Source organism: Bemisia tabaci, chromosome 7, assembly GCF_918797505.1.
Source record: "Bemisia tabaci chromosome 7, PGI_BMITA_v3".
Classification (NCBI taxonomy): Eukaryota; Metazoa; Arthropoda; class Insecta; order Hemiptera; family Aleyrodidae; genus Bemisia; species Bemisia tabaci.
This window is the reverse complement of record NC_092799.1, coordinates 24,536,944-24,559,550: the sequence shown is the minus strand read 5'-3', so window position 1 is coordinate 24,559,550 and position 22,607 is coordinate 24,536,944. Positions and strand designations below refer to the sequence as shown.

Below are 22,607 nucleotides of genomic sequence, written 5' to 3'. Positions count from 1 at the left end.
TTTTTCCCATCATTATATTGACAGTGGAGGCTACTTTTAAATTTTTTTTAGTAAGTACAACACCTTGTCTAAATGTAGGAAGAGTCAAAAGTCGAATTTCATCTTTCAATTTTTTCCCACAAATTTTCAAAAATTTCCCGTTTTTTTCACCCAGTTACCCAACGTCGTGGGGTAACTGGACTACCCCCCCTTAATTTTTGAGGGGGGCATTATTTTTAATTCTCATTGGCCAGAAAGTGATGTCCTGCTCATGAAGGTTTAAGAAAATGTCATTTGAATGTATATAAACATGTTTAAGTGGTTAAGAATGATGTCGTAACAGTTAGCGGCAAAAAAACCCTCAAATATGAGAATTGAATAACGGTAAAAAAAAATTGTTTCCTTGTAGATAAATGCTTAGAACTTTCTGTATTACTACTTATAAAGTAGTATTGTATACCAGGACACTGTTTGGCCACTTTTAGTGAGATTAAGCATGATACATTTTTAAAAAATGAAAAAAAATTAAGCCGCAAGGCTGATCTGGGATAGAGTCAGGCGCCAAAAAGTTCCCTTAATTTTTAAGGGGGGCATTATTTGTAATTCTCATTGGCCAGAAAAGAATGTCCTTCTCATGAGGGTTTCAGAGAATTTCATTTGAATTTATATAACCATGTTTAAGTCGTTAAAAGTGATGTCATAACAGTTAGCGGCAAAAATGTAATTAAGTAATGCTTAAGTTATGCTATAATTGACTTAAGTTAGAAGTTTAGTGTGCTGGGAACCCTGATTATTGGTCTTTGGCACTTAAAAGTCCACAATAGTCAATTAGTTTTGACATTTTCAGAAGTAAACAAACACCGAAGCACAGCAACCTTGCAATGGGTAACTGGGCAGGTGCCACCACTGCTACCTGCCCAGTTACCTTGGGGTGGGTGCCCAGTTACCCCACAAAGGGAAAATTTTCAAGGTAACTGGGCATCAACCCTTTGCAGCCAGTATTTTCATCCAATTACGTTGTAATTACTCACGCATTACACAAATACATCATACATGAAGAAGAATTGTCAAAGTTGAATAAAATACTTGCTGGGAGTGAGATATGAGGCTCTTTTCGGGACCACCTCCGGCGTTGTTTTGAAAAAAAAGCTGTCCAATTTTCGGCACTTCACCATTCACCATAAAATTTTTTTTTGAAGTTATGTTTACATGTTCTAGATGGTTTACGTCATAATGAAGGTATGCCAACAGTGAAAACAATTTTTGCACTAATCTGGTAGAAATACAGAGGGTACTGCCCAGTTACCCCACCGCCCAGTTACCCAACCTCACCTTAACTCTTATCGCCGAATAATTGAATCTTCTCAGGCGTCATTTGCGAAAACAGTGCATCGTAGAAAGTTGGCGCAATGATTACTTTTGATCAGCTCTTGAGGAGAATCGACTGCAATAAAAAAATTAAAGATCCATCCTGGTGCACTTTCCCATAAGAAGTGTGCAGGATCCTTTCCTAATTTTTCCGATGAATTCTGTGACTTTTCCATGTTGACTATCACAAAGCTTAAAAGGTGCTTCCACCTTTGACACATTGATCAACCAGTTGAATTTTTTGTCGACTGACCTATCAGATTGCCTGGCAACAGACCAAACCTGTCCGATAGGTCCACTGTCGAATCGACAGTCTACTGATGAGCTGGATGGACTTGAACCTTCTGTCAATCTAACCTGATTAAGTACTTGATTGGGATTCTTTTAGGTACGGCATCAGTTACCAGCTGACCTTGATTGAGGCGCAACTATAGTGGCTTTCAGTGCGTTATAGTATCGAGTACCAAAACAATATAAGCTCCTTGACAAACTGATCGGTGTCTCAGATACACAGGGCATATTAAGATATCTCCAACAAATGAATGTGTTGCAGTTTCCAGATGATAGATGCCTACAAGGATGAATTGCCAGCGTGAAGGAAGTTGAAATTTGTGCTGACGGATATTGACTGATCATCAGGTTTAATCCCTTTCTTTTCAGTTCGTGGTGAGGTGATACACGAAAAGGAAAATAGAAGAGTGATGATGTTAGAGGCTATATCAAGATGGTGGTAAAAGTAACATCCTAAACTGAAACTATCAAAGAAAATGTTGTACATCAACAGACTCGGCATCGAGGTGTTAAATAAGTTTTCTACTAATCCTAACAAAGAAAAAGTAAGGTAATTTTGTGTACCTTAGAATCCAGGTGTGTTAGAAGGTGTGCTCAGGATATCAACCCACTTATTTCTTTGAAACTAAACTGGCACCTCACCCATTTTCCTAAAAAGGAAGTTTGAGTAGGTGTCTTTCGCCATTTGTTTTTCAGTAAAATATAAACAGTGTAAAAGCAGCTGGTGGAATACCGTTACCAACTTAGAAAAATATCCACTGGCAATAGAAAATGATTAAGCAGCTTATTAATTTTTTCAACAAATATAAGTATGAACTTTTTTTGTAAGAATGTGTTCTCAGTGATTTTTTTACGAAGGTAGATTGGATTAAAGAATCTTTCATCATTGTCATACTAATCAATGGACAATTTATGAAAATTAATGAGACTGGTACCCCTGCGTGAAAGTAGCCCAATCTGCGGCGCGGGAATTTTAACTGATAAGACTATTTTGCAATCTATCTGAGATGAATGAAAATTCTTAGTAGCTGGAGTAACTATTTAGTCTGCGGCACAGTTCGTTATTCATGCCAAGGGAAGGGTCTAGAATTCTAAATCATAATGAGCAAGAATGAATGGATGACCCTTAATAGCCTTAATATATATTGAAGTAAAATAAATAAATTGTTTGCTTTCTCTGACAATTAAGGGCAGAGAAATTTCGATCAGTACCTAGACCCATTTCACCCATTGAGTATTTTTGATGGTAGAGTATTTCAGAGGACATCCGAGAGCCGAGGAAGCCCAGTAAAACTGAAATATTTTTAAAATAATTATGTATTTATATTTTAAAGATATTGAATATAATTGAAGTCTCTACTACCTTTTGGTCGTTGAAGGGGAAGCTGAGAGATCCCTTACAGGGGGAGATGAGATCAGTGATAAGAGCTGGCTTACCTAAGAAACATCTACTTGAGAATGAGAAAAAACATTGGTGTTCCTCTGAAAATTTCTGGGATCCTCTAATTTTTTTCAAAACTTTCTCCCGAGTTTTCACTTTCTTCCTGAGTAAGTACCTAATAAGTAGACATTTTCCAATTTTTCATCTCGTTTTTTGCAAACCAGTGAGTTTCAGCAAGACCGTGCAGATCCATCATAAAAAATGGAACTCTTTACGTTCCTGTCATTAAATAAGTCACAAAGAAATGTATGAGTATTCTTTTGTAAGAATGAGGGTTTCTTTAACTGAGGTCCAAACGATTTGGGTAAAATCCTCTAATTTCTTAATTAATTAATGTTATTAAGTAATTCACTTAGGTACTACCTACTTCCTTCACTGTGTTTCAATTTTTTCCTCTACCTCTCTCCTTTCTTTTTATTTTATTTTACTATTCATTATGTTAAATGTCGATGGTGAAACTGCAAAATGCGTATCACAGTCGCTGAGTTTCAAAATCTTGGCTCCTATTTCATTTTTAAAAGGAGACCAAACAGGAGTCTTTCACAGTATATTCTTCTATAATAGAGAAGAAAAATCACTGAAGTTTTCAAGAAAAGAGGTTTACTTAGTAGTTTCCCATGTAGAAAATAAAGTATGACAGGGAGTCTGTAGTGGTGCAAATCGAGATATGCATTTCTGCAGATTTACCTTTGATATTTTATGCATTTATTTGAATCCACTGTTGTCATGGTAAGTAGCATGACTTGCTACCTGTGTAATTTTAATAAACTTTATGTATACCTATAAAGTAAATAGGTAGATTTTGTGTAAAGTTGGAAAAGAAGAATGCTGCTGATATTAAACTGTAAAAAAAGAATAAAATTTATTTTCAATTCTATTATGTACATGAGTTCAATTTTAACACATAAATAAGTATATACATTAACAAAAATTATTTACAGTAGGTATCACAGCAAAAGTAGTTTGAGACTAAAAACTTAAATACCTATAAAACAATATATGAGATAGGAAAATAATCAATAGAAACAACAGAACTGTTTACAATGGGTATTCAAGGAAGTGCCAAGATCTTTAATGAATATTAGATATTACAATCAGATATCAACGGTGAAACTATAGTAGACTACGTATCTCATTCTCGATGTTCAAAATCTCCATTCCCACTTTATCCTTTTGAGGAAGAACAAATCAATATCATTTCTTGAAGTATTCACAGAGTTTTCTTCGCACAGGGAAGAAAAATCACAGTGATTTTCAAGAGACAATGTTGAATAGTTTCTCATATAAAAAATAAAGTATGACAGGAAGTCTGCAACTTCGCAAACTGAGATACATGGTCTGGTAATTCCCCAGTTGATATGTCTTTGAGGCATAATGTTCCGGTTCTACTTGTTCACACTTGATAACTAACTTCCCAGATCACACACCTCAATTATTCTAACGTTTCAAAATTTTTACCTACTTCATTTTCAGAGAAACAATTAAGCAACATTAAGACTCAAAATGTTTAAAAGATGGTTATGAAATTGTAGAACAGAAAAATTTTACGCTTACTGTTAATACTCCTCTTAAGAAAAACAGAATGAGGAGAATCGCTTTGAGGTGGTTGAACTATAGTGCAATCTATTCAAGTTTCGCCATCAATAATACATATCAAAAACACGAATTTGCCGTATGAAGAAACACTCGGGGAACAATGAATAGACAAACAAAAAAGGTAACTGTGCAAGAGAAAAAAAAAAATAAAATGACATAAAAATAAAAAATCTTCTCATTTCTTCCTATCTTCTTACTTTGAAGGCAAACTTCTTAATAATACTTGAGCAGAAAGCAATAAATCAAGTTTTAAATTATCTTGCGGGGGGAAAAATGTGCAATGTTAGAAATAACGAGAAAAAAAAGGTACATACATGTAAATTTTCAGTAAATTTTCAAAAACAGCACTGAAGGTTTACATATTATCTAGAGGCCTAGAATCTTAAGAGCTAAGAGCATTGCGACTATGGAACTTGTACTGATATTGATTGCATATAATTTTCTTTCTACTTTGTTTGCAAGGGGCTTTAACATATTTGTTCAAGGGAGTTAAAGGGGAAATGACACTCACTATGTACAAAGTTTTGAAAAAAGTATTTTCCTGCACATATTGATTGATAATGCTTGAAAGTAATGCCATTTTGTGAGAGAGGGCGTTCAAGAAGATGTAATGAAGTATCCAAAAAATTCATTTGAGGTTGAATTAAATATTACTCAGACTTTTTGTTTGATAAGGCAAATGAAAAAAATTAAGGCTCACCCGAAGCTAAAAGGCTGGATTCCAAAAAATTAGGCAAATTGTGAGTAAAATGTGCCGAGGTACAAATTAAAGTAGGATGGGTTAGTGGCATGAAATTTCGGCACAAAAACTGATGGATATTACCCATATAAAGTTACTTGAAAAACCAAAAAGTCTACTAAAAAATTTTAAACAGCACTTCTGAGGAGAGACTAAAAGCATATGAAAATGAGATTAACTAGGGGCTAATAGTCGCGATGACATAACTAGGACAAGTCTTTAGCTGAGCTACAGTCCATCAGCAAATGCAGACTCCTCATGTTATAACAGACTGCCAAAAATGTTTTTAAAATAGATCCAGATTTGGGTGACTAAAAAATCAATTTTCTCTGTGATTCCAAGTGGAAAAAGAAGAAAAATCCGAAATAATCACTAGGAGCTCAATTCATTCAGTACTTGAAGAAAATGAACTGAGAAAAAAATACGCGCCACTGACCCATGAGAGGTTTGTTAAGCTCTCTGATATCATAACTGGTGAATCTTTGAACATGAAACTCATGCTACAAAGGTGCACCTAAGATACATACTTCAGACATTTCAATTTTGTTCTTAGCACTTCTAGCAAATTGTCTTATTTTAATTGTTTTTTTCGTTTAGCATGAGCTTGGCTTCTAAAATTTTCAATATTTCCAAAAGAAAAGAAAAAAATGGCGGTAACACAACATATATGTAGATAAAGATGGAAGCCGGTAATGGAGACAGGGTTGACCCGATATATTCCTCTATTTCTTTAAAAAAAATCCAGCCTTTCTTCTTCTTCTTTTCTTTTAAAATAGCCTGTTTTATAAACATAAAGAGAACGTGCTTACATGCTTGTCTACTTATTTCAGGCCATTACATAAATTCATTTTTGTGGTGATTTACTTACATTATGAATGTTTAGTTACCTGCAAGTTTTCAAAGACCAAGAACGTTATCAAATTACAAAAAGAGCGAATAAAGCTATGTTGAGCCGAGTAAAGTACAGACTTGGAATACAACATTGATTCCTGTAAAAGTAATGTTTAAAAAAAAAAAATCCTATTACTGCATGTGAGACAGCAGATGACAGTACAGAAAATTCTGCTTAAGATATGTCTTGTTTCCACAAAAAGTTTGAAAAAAAGACAGGCACAATTATAGTCATGATAAAGGACAAAACACATGTCATTTTCATCCTGCTGTTGATTTCAAGAATAAATTATTCATTCACCTTATTGCCCACTATGGTAATTGAGAATATAAACCACTAAAAAATAAAAATAAAATGAACACAAAAATAAAATACTTTGCTATCTTCCTAAATAGTACATAACAATCTTTTTCTGAGTCCCCTCCCTTATGGAATGCACCTATGAAGAGGTGAATTTTACTTTCTACTTCTACAACAATGGTGACGTTCCTGATGTCGGGTGTTTTAGTGAGGGACAGTCATCAGTCGAATCACTCTATTAAGCTTGACAACACTGATGCTAATATGACGCTCGCGCTTTTACGAAAATATTGCATGGGAATCATTACCCTGCAATTATTTGCTATCCATTCTTCTCAGACGTTCCGAAGACATCAAGAGAGTCATCTTCATTATTTTAATCTCTATTATTACTGTCGACAAACAAAATACATCAAAGTAAACTCAGACATCACCAGTTTTCATGAGTATTTCTAAAGTTGGACCCACAAATAGATTCATCCCTAATAAACTACTAACATTCGCTATCTGTTGGTTACATGACCCTGGATTTCAGATTCCATCTACCAGTGAAGCATTGAAATGAAAATTCAAATCCCTGAGGGCCCATTCTGCAGTTCTTGCAAGTTCTCTCATTATCATACCAAACAAATAGAAAACATGCCAAATGTTTTGATTTTAGAGCACTTACACATTAAGGAGAGATTCAAATGGTATAACAATTGTGTGCTAATCTGGCGATGGTAAGTTGACTTACAGTTAAATTTCCCAAAACTTACACGTGTAAAAAATAGACTTTGATTTATTCAAAAATATAGGATAAACAAATTAATACTTAAAGCTCAAATGGGCTTCAAAAGACCTAAATTGGACAGGTCATAACCGGTCCAGAAAAATTTACCTTCCAGTTTCAATGGTTCAATTCTCTTTGTTTACACGGAATACCAATTTTCTAACCAAATGGAAAGTGTTAACAACAGGCGTGTTATAAGTGAATTTTTTTTCAAGATGTTATTTTTGTTGAACTAACATTTTTTTTTATCCCTCTCCACTTCTATACTAAAGACTAGGTATTATATTGGCAAGTTAATATAAATTTCCCTGCAACACAACATACAAGTATAGAGGTACACAATGGATGGCTGAACTCCGAAACCGAAAATCCTGATATGCCATATTTCAGATTTTCCGTCATACTTGATTTCTTTAGTTGAAAACTTAACAGACACAATTTCTTGAAAAATTCTGTGACTTATCTTCCTTGATAGGAAAATATTTTACAAAAAATTTCAAGCATTACTTGGCTCTTTCCAATAAGAAAAATAAAATTTAAGCTGGCATTTTTTAAGACAGGGATTAAGATAGGAAGCTTTTGAGTATGGCCATCAAAATACTTTGACCAATACACGCCATTCTTCCCTTCTTAAATAGAAAAATCATAATAAAAATTTGAAAAACTGCAATACAAAGAACAAATAGGTTGGTAAGAATATGGAACTACGAACAGAAATAACTTGCGGTGCAAAAAAATTCTGTAAAAACATTTCACTTCAATCAAAGAAACAAGGAACGTAATAGCTGGATGTCACCAAGCAGTAGGTATTGTGGAGTGATCGAAGAAAGGGCCAAAATACTTTTGTGCAGATTGTTTTAATTGAATAAACAACAAGAGCAATTATTGCATTTAGAGGTAATGATTTGATAGCAAGAAAGTTTTAAAAAACCTCTTGAATAACTTGGGCCTTTGATGAAATATTGAGAGATATCTGCACTTCTAATTCTAAATTAAAATTCATAATCCACCTCTGATTTGACTTGGCATACGTCACTTCACCTTCTCACAATTTTATATGCATACCAAAGCTAAACTATTGTACAAAAACCGATTTCTTAAAACTCCTGATATAGACTGGTCACTACTACTTGATGGCACCCAATTTACATCAAGAGTGTACCAAACTTAAAATGAATTAACTTAGCAGTTTCATTGTACAACAGATTACACGAGACAACGTACGATATAATTTAGTGGCTTGCTTCAGAAGCTATCAAACTCTACTGCAATGTTTCAGCTCTTTGGGAAAAAGAGAACGAACGAAGGTACTGAGTCAAAAAAAATCCTTTTGTTAAGTTAATTTTTTTTAAATAAATACATTATGAAATTTTAGAACCTTTCTATGAAGCATGCTGGCTAATATTTATTGCAAAAATGAAAATGTAAAAACTTAAATGCAATAGAGTTCACAACACAGTCAGGCAGTTATCAAAGCAAGACATTCAATTTTTTTTCAAGTATTGTTGTGCTCACTGCGTTCTATAGAGAGGGAAAAAAGAATCAGTCTGTTACCTACAATTTGAAAGTACGACGATTTGCTAAGCTGATGGATAGTGAACAAAGATAGAGACTGTATTGCACCTACGTTGTAAGTTCCACATTTCCCATTAAAAAAATCAATACTTCGAGAAATTGAGGTAATCATTGCTACAAAAGATTATGACTTTACAATTAAGCTCATAGTTCAAGCACAAACGGTCATTATTTGCTATGTAACCACCAGAAAAACATGAATTGGAGCACAACTGGTCTATCAAACATAGATACACTTGTATAGAAAAATAAATCCGAAAATAATTTTGATTGAAAAACTAAAGTGATAACTCTCTTAACATTTATTATTCTTTAAATATAGAAAGATATGCTTAGAAGTGTTGCATTAGATGAGGGAAGTTGGCTAAAAAATAAAAAAGAGGGATAAGAAATTTGAAAACTTCTACAATTACTTCTAACTGAACTTCAACTATCAGATGAATCCTGGTACTCTTTAAGTGCATTTATCACATATGGAAGATTTAACTCTGATGTATCGAGTAAGTAATAATGATTTGTGTTTATTAACTTACAATCAAGTTTCGATCCATCAGCCTGACAACTTACAGTTTTCTTGGAATTTTGGCTTTGTAAATAATTCCAAACTTTCAGACCTCTCCTAGCTTTATAGGTTAAAAGAGGTGAGGACTTGAGATGTTTGTTAATAATTGGGCTCCGGCTTGAAGCTGGCGAGGAGGGTGATGCAGCAGATGTCTTAGTAATTGGACTACGGCTAATACTTGGTGAAGAGGCTGATGTTGAAACTTTGGCTGCAGATACTCCAGATGAGGAAATAGAACATTGTACGGCTTTGCTACTTTTAACGTTTCCGGAGGATTCCTTTTCCAGAATGAGATTCCTTTCATTTGCTTCTTTTAGCTTACCTTTATAATGGGTTAAAGTTGCTTTGAGAACAAGATTTTTATCCAATAATTTTTCGATCTTCTTTCCTAGTTTCATCCGTTTGATCTTTCTCTTCAGGTTTTGTTTATCAAGAGCAATCTTATGCTCTTTAATCTTTCTTTTTCTTTCAATTTGCTGGGCTATTCCTGAAAAAAAGAGAAAAATAAATATAAATAGAAAGAAAGGATCAGTTGAATTATTCCAAACTTAAGATATAAAGAAGCAAATCACACAGAATCGAGTTTTGGGTATAGAATGAAAAGAAACCAAACTAAAGACATGTGTAATTCTATTTTCTGGGTATTAGGGTGTATAATGACGGAAAAGATGCGATTGTTCTTTGAGAACACTACATTAAAAAAGAAAAAAATTGATGATAGAGATATCAGACGTTTTTCCAAGAGCCAATTGAAATGTAAAGTAGTACCTCTGAGGTCAATAGGTCATGTTTTAAAGAGAAGTGGAAAATATGCTCAAAATTCAAAAATAAAATGAGAGTGAATCAATTGATCATTTTGAATACTAATTATTCATAAAACTTGACTGTAGATATTAGGACATTACTAAGAAAACATAGAACCAATTTTTTGAAAAATTTTACAAGATGGAAAAAACATTTTCCAAACAGTGAAAAAATCTGATGACATTGAAAAATAACAAAATGCAGGGTTGCTGAAAGTTTCTGCTTCTTTTATACACTGCCTTTAAAAACTTACACATCTCATTATGATACATTTAAAATGTGAACAGCAATTTTTTCAAATTCGAGAACATCCTGTTACTGGGAGCGGATTTGGGAAGAACTGCAAAATCTCTGAGCTACCACAGCCCTCTATGAGGATCATTTTTTTTTTTTTGTTTAAAGTATGATTACCATTGAGGACTTCTTCAATAGAAGAGCATAGTAAAATGAAAATCGTTCTTTTCAGGAAAATACATTTTACATGATAAAAAGTGTCCTTTCTGCGATAGTTGAAAAGTCCCCCAACCTTAAAGTTATTCCTGCACACTAATCCGTTGAAATGAAGTGTGCAAAATTGCAGATGTCTGGCACGTAAGGTTGTCCTAATGTGAAGCTTTTACAAAAACAAGCTATGCAACCTTTTGCCAGTGAACGATTTTCTTGTGCTGAGATAATTTGTTTCTGATTGTTGATGTTGTTTTTCTTGTGGCGTAGATGATGGGTGAGATAGGTTCAATTATGACAACATGTCTAATTTTTTGTTTCAATTAAAAAAATAAGAGGAATTAAAGTCATCGTCCACTAACCATGGACGCGCAGATGAAACAGGCGCACAGATGTCCACTTTGCAACGCAGTTTTGTTAAACACTGCCTCTATACACAAAAATGCCAAAAATGTACATCCCTCCCACACACTATGATCTCTATTTCACTTCTTTCTATAGGAACATGTACGAACTGTATATTGTTGGATGCTATAAAGAAAATACTTCCTCCTGAAAACGGACGTGGGGACGAGATATGCCCTCTTACCAAGAAATCCTCAATTATTGTAGGGCTCTTTGTTTCAGAAGTGATGATTACTATTAGCAAGAAAACAGTAGAACCACTATAGTGACGGAAGAATGAAACACTTAAAGGTTGAAATAAACAGTTGTTGAATAAACAACAATGAAAAAATTGAAACGAGCAACAAATTTTGTGGAAAAACATTGAATGGGGAAAAGAAAAGTGCTTACTTTCAGTTAATGAAGATTTACTTGGTGATTCAGGTACAGACTTCTCGGTCGTTGATTCCACCAACTCAGTTTTAGATTCAATATCAGTTTTGGGAACAGCCTTGACCTCAGAGGGAGCTTTGTTTGAGCAAATCAGACTATTTTTGATTTCTTCTTCTTCTTCTTCTTCTTCTTCTTCTTCTCCTTCTTCTTCTTCTCCTTCTTCTTCTTCTTCTTCTTCTTCTTCTTCTTCTCCTTCTTCTTCTTCTTTGGGGACTGCTGTAAAACTTTCTGGTGAAATATCTTCGCCGCTGACAGGAACTATTGCATTGATGTCTTTACACTCCTCAGCTCCAGGAAATAGATTTTTAGAGGAGACATCAGATTGAAAGTTTGAGGGACTTATTAGCTTTTTATCATTTACTGCAGGAGTATCAGAATTTGGATCATTTGGGGTGATATTTTCCTCTACACAAGGAACTTCTAATTCTGCATTTTTCTCCTTCACTGCCAACGAAGTCAAACCTTCAGAGGAAGTGGTGTCACTAATTGCGGGAGTATTTGATGCTGTATCTTTTCCCTCTTTCAGCAAAATATCTTTATTAGTAGAGGAATCACTCACTTCAACATTCATTTCTATTACAGTCTCGGAGGTATGAGCTGAACATGAATCACTGTCACCAACACATGAAACCACTTCTCCAGCATTTTGCGTGAGAGCGACCACTTTTTCCACAGCAAAATTAGTTTCACAAGAGGGTTCTTCTGGCAGCTCAGGTTCTTCATTACGAGATTCCATTACGTCGACATGGCAAGTATCTCTTGATCCAACAACATTCGGGGTAATTTTACTTGTGTTTATGTTGACCACTTTTGTGTCTGCATTGGCCAGATGTTTTGTACCTTGAGCAGGAATTTTTTCGTTATCTTCCAGAGGACCAGAAGAGGTAGCGACATTTTCTTTGAGTGTTGAATTTTCGTTCCATTGCGCAGTGTTCAAATTCAAAAAGCACTTTTCTTCTTGAATAGAGCTCTCTCTCGGTGTTTTTGCTGGATCAACCTGAGTGGTTTTACTGTCTGATTTTACCGCGCGGCTTGCGAGGGATGCAGCCCGGTTCCTAAGTCCTTTCAAAACTGGCTTAGGAACTACTTCTTTGGGTCGATCGTCAGGTAGGATCGTATTACTGTTTCTGTCATTTAAAATAGACCTTTTTTCAATTCTCTCATTTGACTCTGAGCTACTGGTGGGCTTTTTAAGTTTAGGGATCTTAAATGACTTCATCTGAAATTTAGGAATATTTTCATGGAGCTTCTCTTCAACAGATTTACTGGCTTCTTCTTTCACTTTTTTCGTAGTTTCAATACTCTTTGTTACAGATGTCAAATTCTTCTTCTTGAGAAGGGTAGAATCCTTCATCACAGAATCTACCTCAAGCCTCTTCTGTTCTTTGAGTGTTTTACTGTTTTCTACAACAGTTTTATCTGAGTCTGAGGATATCTTAGACATTAAACGCTGAAGAGGAGCTGAGGTTTCTACAGTCTCACTTGCCTTATTTGAATTGGTGAATGACTCCGGAAGACGTCGTTTGCATTGAGGAGCTTGAATCGGTGAGTTTTCTGGGGTTGAATCTGAGTCAGACTCTATTCTTGATGCACGCCTCTTAAGAATAGGCTTTGGTTTCTCATTATCTGACATTAACTCACTGTCTGAATCTAATATGGATACACGCTTTTTGACAGGTGGTTTTGATTTTTTACTTTCAGATTCCTCAGAATCAGAATCAAGCACTGAAAGACGTTTTCTTGCCAAAACTTTTGAAGTTTCTTCATCTGAATCTGAATCAGTAATGATTGGACGAGGCCTCTTGACTTTATTAAATGCCCAGGATGGTCTATTAGTGTATTTTGTTTTTATTCGTATGCTGCCTTTGGTGGAAAGTCTCAAAAAGGTACTATCGGGTATCCTACGCAATGCTACTGTGCAATTTGTTAGAGTTACTCCAGCTGAAATCAAATCTCGATTTGATTTTTCATCGGATCTGCTTGCGGGTCGTTGGCTCAATGGTTCACTTTTAGCGGGAGCTACACTACCAATTTCTGTTGATAGTTTCTCTTGGTTTCTATGAGGAGGAGCCGCCACCACTGAGGCTGCTGATGAGTCTAGTAACTTCAGAGAGGATTGTTCATTGATATTCAGTGTCTTAGATTCCTTGTGTGTATTCGAATCTTTGGGGCACAAAATATAGCCTTTCATTTTTGGAATAGTTTTATCTTCGTATGGGAGGTGAACTTTTTGACTAGAGTTGCCGACTGTTTTTGAGGAAGGAATTTTCTCTTTTTCTGCATGTTTTATACTGCCTGCATCTTTTAGTAGTTTTGATGATGAGATCTTCCTCATTTCTGTACTATTATTACTCTGTTCAAGTCCTTTGACTGAATCTTCAGATGATGAAGATAAAGTTCGAACCTTCTTAAAGGATTTTTCTACTTTATTCAGATTATCATTCCCCTCTTTACTGGAGAGTGTGGCGCGTTTTTCCAAATGTGTAGAATCTTTGTTACTGTCAAGTTTAGACTTTTTCACATCTTTATTCAAATTATCATTTCCTCCTTTACTGGATGGTTTCGCACCTTTTTCCGAATGCTTAGAGTCTTTATCGCTGTCAACTTTGGTCATTTTCAAATTATCATTCCTTTCTTTACTAGATGGTTTGGCATGTTTTTCCAAATGTTTACTATCTTTGACACCGTCAAGTTTAGACCTTTTCATGTCTTTATTTAGATTATGATTTCCTTCTTTACTAGATAGTTTAGCGCCTTTTTCTGCATGTTTAGAGCCTTTGTCACTCTCGAGTTTACTGACAGATATTTTGTCTTTTGTACTATTATGAGTTGATTTATCTTCATGGACTTCGATGGGAATACTGCAATTGTTACTAGACTTGTCTCCTTGAGAAAGAAAAGATGGGTCAGCTGACTTATCACATTTTTCAGAGGCGTTGGTTGGTGCTGGTGCACGGTGGTTGGCAATGGTGGTAGCAATGTCATTGAATTGTTTGAGGGCAGAGTTTTCACTTAATTTATGTTTAATTGGTTTGTCTGTGACCAAATTTTCTTGCAAATCAGACTTGGATGATATTGAATGAAATGATTTACTCTTGTCTGAATTTTTCAAGTCTTTTAAATTATCTTTTGGTGTATGGTGGTTAGCAATGGTGGTGGCAATGTCATTGAATTGTTTGAGGGCAGAGTCTTCACTTAATTTATGTTTACTTGGTTTATCTGTGACCAAATTTCCTTGAGAATCAGATTTTGATGATTTTGAATGAGATGATTTACTCTTGTCTGAATTTTTCAAGTCTTTTAAATTTTCTTTTGGTTTATTTGAGGTGGGGCCTTTCTCAGATTTTGAGAGGACAGTCTTATCGCTATGCACGGTTTTCGAGACTTCACTATTGGTAACGGTATCCTCAGGTGTCAGTGCTGTGGGCAATTTTTTAGGAACTTCATCTAATTTATTTACAAATTTAGTATCCACCACACATTCATTTTCTTTGGCAGTTACTTCGGATGCCAATTTTGAATCATTCTGATTCTTTTTGGAGATATTGCAATTTTTATCTACTGTCTCTTCTTTGCTCTTCCTCTTGTCCAACTGACAATCAACACTAATCCTGTCTTCTTTGCTGCTTTCAGCTGATGAAAAATTTACTTCAGTGACCTGTCCAAGGTCACTTGAAGTATCAGAAGTCAAATCACTCTTTTTCTTCTGGTTGGAGGTTTTAGTCTCTGGCATTGCTGCATTTAAGGGAAGAATCAGTTTTGCGCTGTCATGATTCGTTACTATTCTTGTTCTCTTCTTCTTTCTTTCTGAAAGTAATGATACCATTTCTTCATTGCCAGATTCAGCCATGTCTTTGGTACTGTCAAGGTGAAGATTTTCCCTTCCATTTTCACATTTATGTTTCTCTCGACTATCTGCAGTCGAAATTGATAGTGCTGAGGTGGCAGCGCCGACTTTACTTGCAAGTTCAGCTTGCAAAATTCTCCTTTTTGCAGAATCTCCTTTTCTTTTACTAGGTTTACTTTTTACTTTCACATCCTCTCCCTGAGAATTTAAGCTTTTCTTGAGTTCAGCAATTTTGGCTGTAAGAACAGCACTTCTTTCTATAAGTGCAGCCTTTAGACATTCTCGTTCCTCTGAGCTTGAGATCGGTCTGAGCTGGCCCTCTTCAAGAGGAGAGGCTACTTGAGCAGCAAGAGAATTGTTGATATCTTCGACCGATTTGATGATGATAGGTGAGGAGGTGACCTTGGTCTTCTTAGGTCCTTCATTCTGATCATTATCCCCCTCATCATCCAATACGACAAGAGTCGGGGGGGCTTTCGGGGGAGTTTCAATCACTTCTATATCCTGATCAGAGATAAAATTCAACTTGATAGAGTTCTTTGGGCCTGCCAAGAGAGATTTTGGTGTTGCAGTTATGACCTCTTCGCCATCGCAGCTATCGGCATTTACTTTCCTGAGTTCTGAGTTCTGAAGATTAGAAGCTGTCATGGATGTAGAGTTGATCATTTCTGGTGATGGTTCCTCACCAGGTAACAAAGGGTCGTAATAGTTGGAACTCTGGGCTACTGTTAATTCTACAGAGGATTTTTGTTGTGAGGGAGTTTGCTGAACAGGAGTTGGGACAGGCTGAGGTGCTAAAACAGGCTTAGGGAGAGGGGCATATTGCGATGTGATGCCCGGCCCAATCTGGCCTAACAGCTGAGCATGTGGCTGTTGCTCAGTATTTGACGTACTGAAAGCTGGTTCCAGGGTATACATGGAGTTCGGCAGGAATAAGGAGCTATTAGACATCAAAGGGGTAGAGGATTGAGGTGTTGTATGCATTGGCGGGAGAGGAGGTAGAGATGGTGGAAGTGTGGCTGGAGGTTCTGGTAAATTAAGTACTGGAGCATGCATAACCGGTGGATGCATCTGATTCGAATATCCAGGGGGAATTTCGTTGCTAAGTGGCTGATACGGAAACATGTTTAATCCAGAGGCTTGGTTTGGAGCTCCGTACATGACTTGATAAGGATCTTGACCGTGCGGTGGAATCGATGGAGCTCCTCCATACATATATTGAGTTTGGTGGCTTGCATCCGAAAGAGGTAAACACTGATCCTCCATGGCTACAGATGGAACACTAAAATCACTCTGTGCTGGCAAGTAACTTGCATTCGGATTAGATGGCTGCAAAAGGACAAAAATCAAAATTAGAAAAAGTTTATGACTGTTATCATGGTTGAGAGATAATGGGAGAAACTAAAAAAAATGGGACTCGGAATAATAATTAATTAATGACAGGACAGATCAAGAGTTATAGAAATACATTTTATTCTCAGAAAAAACTCGCAAAATTTGCATTCCAAAAGAGACATCCAGGCTCAGTTTTTCTCGTCTTCAGGCATCATAGAAAATGCAACATGTCATACATCTGAAAGGATCTAGTTATCCCAGGCTGAAAGACTCCTCTGATATTTTTTCGCTAAAATTAACCAGAGCAAAATCCATCTCAGCAAATGGACCGCATTTCTTGAAAAGGAACGTCACATGACATCAGCCGTGTTCTTGGAACACTTCATTTTTCACAAAGGAACGGTTTTGGGGATTGAAAATTTCTTTAAAATTCCTTCAAGGTATTAAAAGACGTTAATTTAGAAATACTTAAAAGAACTTTTTGATGAACTTCTCGGTTTTTTCACAAAATTTAAAATAGGAAAAACTTTACTATAACTCTGTAAAATTTCTTTGTCACTGTCCCATTAGCTGAATAATCTACAGGAGAGAGTCCATTATCATCACACACAGGGAATTATCAGTTACATACCACTGGTAAATACCGTCCACAACGAAAACCTGCAAAAAATAATCCCAATGAGGAATTAGATTAGTTGATCAGCAATTGCAGTTAATTTGACACCTAGACACGAAAAATCACGATTGTGTTACTGCAATGGAAAAAATTATGAATAGATTATGTACTTACTATGGTTATATTGTGCGTCATTAAACTGGAGGAACTACAGTGAGGTTCCACAACTTCTCGTAGATTTTTCACAGCGTCTTCATTTTCTTTTTTCAACTTCTCCCTGAGTTTATCTAGTTGTTGTTTCCGTGAGGGAGATCGAGATCTGTGAGGACTAGATTGGCGGTTGGGGAGATTTAATCCCCTTGCAAGGCTCAAAGGACTCATTGGTCTTCTGGGGCTTGGAGACCGACTTGAAGATCGTCTAGAATACCTGGTGGAATGATTCCGAGCTGGTGATCGGCTCTTCCTGCCACCTGAGAAATTTCTGCGTCTTGGAGGAGAGAATGATCTGGATCGGGAGCGCCGATAATCAATCCGCCGGCCTCTTGATAGGGGCGACCGCGATCGAGACCTACAAACAATTAAACTGAATTAAATAACAGTGAATAAATGAGACAAATAATGAGAAAGATTTTTACCAAAAGATTTGAGTTTTTAGCTGTTCATCAATAATTAAAGTTACTGACCTTCACAAAGGGGCACTGAGAAAAATGAATTTGCTTTTGTGCTTTTATAGAGGAGAAATTCTTCTTTGATTGAAAGCATTAGACCATTAGACAGGATACAAATATAGCACCACCATACACGTTTCCTTATTAAAATTTTATTTAGAATACGATAGGAGCATTGAAACTTTCCAAATTCATCTCATAAGTTCTAACTAATTTTCTAAATTAATGATTTTTGTCTGCATCGTTTCACACTTTCTGCCCACAGAAATACAAGAGTCTACTTGAGTCAAGAAGAGGACAAAACTAATTTTGGTACACTTTACAACGGAAAAATTTTCCTGTGTAAACATTTTTTGTGACGAGATTAAACAAGTGACTGTGTGGCACTCACTTGAGGAGCGACAACAGCAGCTAAAATCTGCAACTTAAAAAATGGTCATCTTTTAAGTTTAGTAATTTCCATGTCAAAAGGAATGGTCGAATGACAGTTGAACCGAACTTAGATTCTTTTTCCTGTTAGTTTATATATATAAAGTCGCTTTATAACGCACTCTGGCGTTCTACGACACCCAAACGCCACATATGCCTGTCTTCCCAGAGGTTATCGGGCAACTGACACCGCAACATCTCTTCGTCAACGCCCTGCCGCCAACCCTTTACGGGACGTCCCCGTCGCCTCTTCCCAGGTGGTACCCAATCCAAAACTTGTTTGGGCAACCTCTCCTCCGACATTCTTTGCACATGTCTCCTGTTAGTTTAATTTGCAAATAAAAGAAGAAAAAAAACTAGTGGAGAGCAATTAAAAAAATGGTGCAACTCACCTTCGATGCCTTGAATGGATATTCTTTCTCCTAGGTGATGGATACCTTGTGAGGTTTCTTCTGCGTACAGGAGATCTAGATCTGGACTTAGACCTGGATTTCGACAAAGATATGCTTCGCGATTTTTGGCTTCGAACACTGTGAGAGGAATCTGAAACTTGGTACGGAGATGCCTTTGTTACAGGCGATCTTTTTTCTGCAGTGATCGATTCTATGGACCTACTTTTTTTCACAGTATTTGCTGCCATGACAGCTGATTTCAACACTGGCTTAATTTTATCTTTTTCCTTGTTTTTTTTCTTTTTTTTCTTTTTCTTACCCTCGTTTTCTTTTTTTTCTTCAAGGAGTGAAACAATATAATTTATTACATCACTTTCCAAATGAATAAGTTTCCTATTATATTCGTCTAAAACTCTTATCAAAAGTGCTTTCTTCACCCGTTCTTCAAGTAACATTTCAAATTCTTCAGGACTTAACTTTTCTTGACACTCTTTCAAGGTATTAACAAGTCGAAGGACTTTATCTACTTCGGTTGGCTCTTCATTCTGATTAGGACAGCTGGTAATTTTGACAGGCTCTTCATTGATATTACTTTCACCTTGGCAGATAGCAGGAGATTTTTCTGCTTCTTCAGAAGTTTTTTCACTCAAAAATTCCTCAACTGCTGGAACAATTATTTTTCTTGACTCGCTTGATCTACTATTTCCTTGAGAAGAAAATTCAGATTTTTCTTTCTGAGAAAAAGCTGAGCTGTTGTTTGGCTTGTTTCTTGCAGGGTCTTTGATTTCTTCTGACGGAGCTGTTTGTGTTACTTCATTTTTCTTTGAAGTTTTGGAATATGGAATGGTGATCGGTCCGATCACAGGAGGTGGCGGAGAAATCGACCTTTGCACTGGTGGGGCAGGTGGAGTGAGAGAGGCATTCTTGCGGTCTTCTGAAAATAAATACTGGAGAACCCTCTCTTTGATTTCATCTGCCTTTGACTGTATGGTGGTTTGTTTTTTAGGTTCTGAAGCCTCTTTTAAACAAGAATCTTTTTCTTTGGTAAGAGAGGTACTATCTCCAATGGCAAGAGAATTTTCAGGATCTTGAGGGGTACTTATGATGAATTTAGAGGGATCAAAAGGTGGGTCCTTACTAGAGGCCACTAATGTTGGGGTTGTCTCCCGTCCCAAGTGGAGCTTAGTGTCATCTAAAGATTTACTAGTTTGAGGTGCCACCTCATGAGTAAGAGAATTGACTCCCTGTCTACCGGCACCCTCCGATGATGATAAAATGCCAAGAAAAGTTGTGGGTGTTTTGTACTGCTTTTCAGGCGGCAAAATAACGGTTTTTTCTGAGTCATCTGAAGCACAGGCATTATCGCTTACATTAAAATCTTCCAAGGCTTCTAAAGGGTTAGAGTCCCCCATCAAAGAATCAATACAACTGTTAAGCTCAGAGTCCAGATTGAGGTCCACCGAATCATTGTCGTTCTCTTGCTCATCGTCACTTGGAATATCGGGAGCCATGATTCATCTGGAAAAATAAAAAATGAGCAGGATAAAAGACAAATATTTCAAAATTGAATAGATGCTTAGCAGTCTCAGCACACCTTGAAATACAGCCTTGGAGAAGAGAAGAATTAAAAGGATGAAAACCAAATAGAAAATAAGATCTGAGAGAATTTAATTCTAACAGTTGCATGTTTACTTTCACTGTCAAAAATCTAAGTTGCATCTACACTCTACTTTCATTACCTACCGTAATTCATGTACTTGAAAACTAAACATTAAAAAAAAATATTTTTGTGTAATTTCAAGGGCTACCTATTTCTGTAGATTAATAACAGCTTGTACAGTGTGATTTTTGTCATTAAAAATTAGGTAATTACATGTTCTACTTGAACGAACATTTAGGAATTCTCTTTGCTAATCTAACTAATCTGCATCAAAACAAAGCAGAACTTATCCGAGCTATAAGTAATGCATCCAAATATGCCAGTTCAAAAAACGGAGCATGTGATGCTAATTTTGAATTTAGAACGTATGAGGTTTCTATACGCATTGCAATATACATACATGAAAGTCGCTCTCACAGCACTCTCTGGGGCTTTGCAATGCCTATGCCACAAAGCTCGATCCTTCCACAACCCATCAGGGAGTTGGCACTCCTTTATCTCTTCTGAAAACGCCTGCCGCCACCCTTTCACCGAACATCCCCTTCGTCTCTTCCCAGAAGGAACCCTATCACGCATCTTTATTGGCAGCCTCTTTTCCGTCATCCTATTAACATGAGCGTACTAGACAAGCTGTTTGGTCATGACATCAAATACGATGTCATTTTTGACTTCCATTATCTGACGCATCCTATCATTATGGATCTGATCTCTCCTAGAAATCCCTGCTGATCTCCTCCAGAATTTCAGTTGCTCTTGGCATATCCTGTGTCCGTTTCTTCAGCTGCCAAACTTCACACCCGTACAATAATATACTTTTAACTACAGAGTTGTAAATTCTCCTCTTGTTCTCTTCGGAAATCCTCGGATCCCAGAGGATTCCATTTAACGTCGCTATAGCCTTCCTTGCTAGGGTTTTTCTTTCCTTGATAGCTTGATTCGCCTATCACTCCTGGGTCAACCGCACTCCCAGGTACTAATGATCCGCGCAGCCTCTGATCTGCTGCCCAACCTCCAACTCAGTGCTTTGCTTATCATCTTCCAGAACCATCGAGACGAAAGCCAATGGAGAGCCTTGATTTTGATACATTAACATCAATGGATCAAAATCAAGACTCTCCATTGGCTTTCATCTTTCACTAGCGGCGATTAATCCGATTAATCGCCGAGTGTATCTAGGCCTTTAGGGGTAGGCGAGCATTTAGTGTAGTGATGTGAGATGTAAACCTTTAACCTAACCTAAAATTTAGTGACAACATCCAGTTGACGATATTAACGATGATTCTAAAATAATAAAAACTCGCCAGTACCCTCTAAACTTCTGTAGGGTTTTTACCAAGAATGAGGGATCTTAAAACCATACTTGGGTTCAAAAATATTTGAAGTGTGTTGGAAAAATAAGTTGTTGGCATACTGGATAGAAATGCATAGTCGCAGTGCAAGTGTGGATTCCACACTTGTATTAGTTCAGCTTGAAATACATTTTTAAAAACCATTCGATGCGAGAACTTACCTGGAGACGTACACTTCAGGAGATGTTTCTTATTTCAACTAAAAAAAGGGTCATAAGCATGTTGAATTGAAATCACAGGGGCACATGAAACCACGAAAACTTTCTATAACATAACCATTACTGACTTTGCTTCTAACTGAAGACTTATCAATCGTCAGAAAATCTCATGGTCATTTATCATTCACGGTAACTTCCTTACAAAAAAAAAAGGCAAAATATTTTTCGAAAAAGTGAAGCGAGAGAGAATAGAGATAACGATCTTGACAATCTTTAGTACAGGAACGCAACGAACACAGATAAAATCAGAGTTAAGATGCAACTTGCAATACACGTTAACAAACTGATAAACAGGACACTGTCAATGTGTGCATGTGTGAGTGAGCGTGTGCATAAAGCGGTTGCAAACAATAGGTAGTAAAGGCTTTTAGAAAAGTTAAGTAGTGATACTCATATTCTTTGGTCGTATTGCAGTGAGCCAAAAAGAATTGTGACAGTGGCAACACAACGATGACCTTGAGCCAATTATTATTTAGGGCACTCTATTTTTGTG

The 22,607-nt window shown here is 36.4% G+C and overlaps 2 protein-coding genes and 1 long non-coding RNA gene across 5 annotated transcripts in view; 1 reads left to right on the top strand and 2 right to left on the bottom strand.

The window, feature by feature from the left end:
• Positions 1-2,340, bottom strand: part of stck (LIM zinc finger domain containing stck) — an 18,718-nt gene extending 16,378 nt beyond the window's left edge. The window contains exon 1 of the mRNA XM_019044260.2: positions 2,203-2,340. The gene's annotated coding sequence lies outside the window, so the exon portion shown is untranslated. The remainder of the gene's footprint in view (positions 1-2,202) is intronic.
• LOC109032238 (uncharacterized) overlaps positions 1-3,956 on the top strand; it is a 9,807-nt gene extending 5,851 nt beyond the window's left edge. For all 3 annotated transcript variants that reach the window (XR_002008901.2, XR_002008902.2, XR_002008903.2), the window contains exon 4: positions 1,736-3,956. This is a non-coding gene — a long non-coding RNA (uncharacterized lncRNA). The remainder of the gene's footprint in view (positions 1-1,735) is intronic.
• LOC109032236 (uncharacterized) lies at positions 3,917-22,607 on the bottom strand. Its single transcript, XM_019044258.2, has 5 exons — positions 22,058-22,607; positions 18,888-20,405; positions 17,573-17,966; positions 11,559-16,776; positions 3,917-10,002 (listed from the first exon to the last, which is right to left on the bottom strand). Exons 2-5 carry the CDS (start codon positions 20,396-20,398, stop codon positions 9,380-9,382), a joined length of 7,746 nt encoding a protein of 2,581 aa, XP_018899803.2. The 5' UTR covers positions 20,399-20,405; positions 22,058-22,607; the 3' UTR covers positions 3,917-9,379.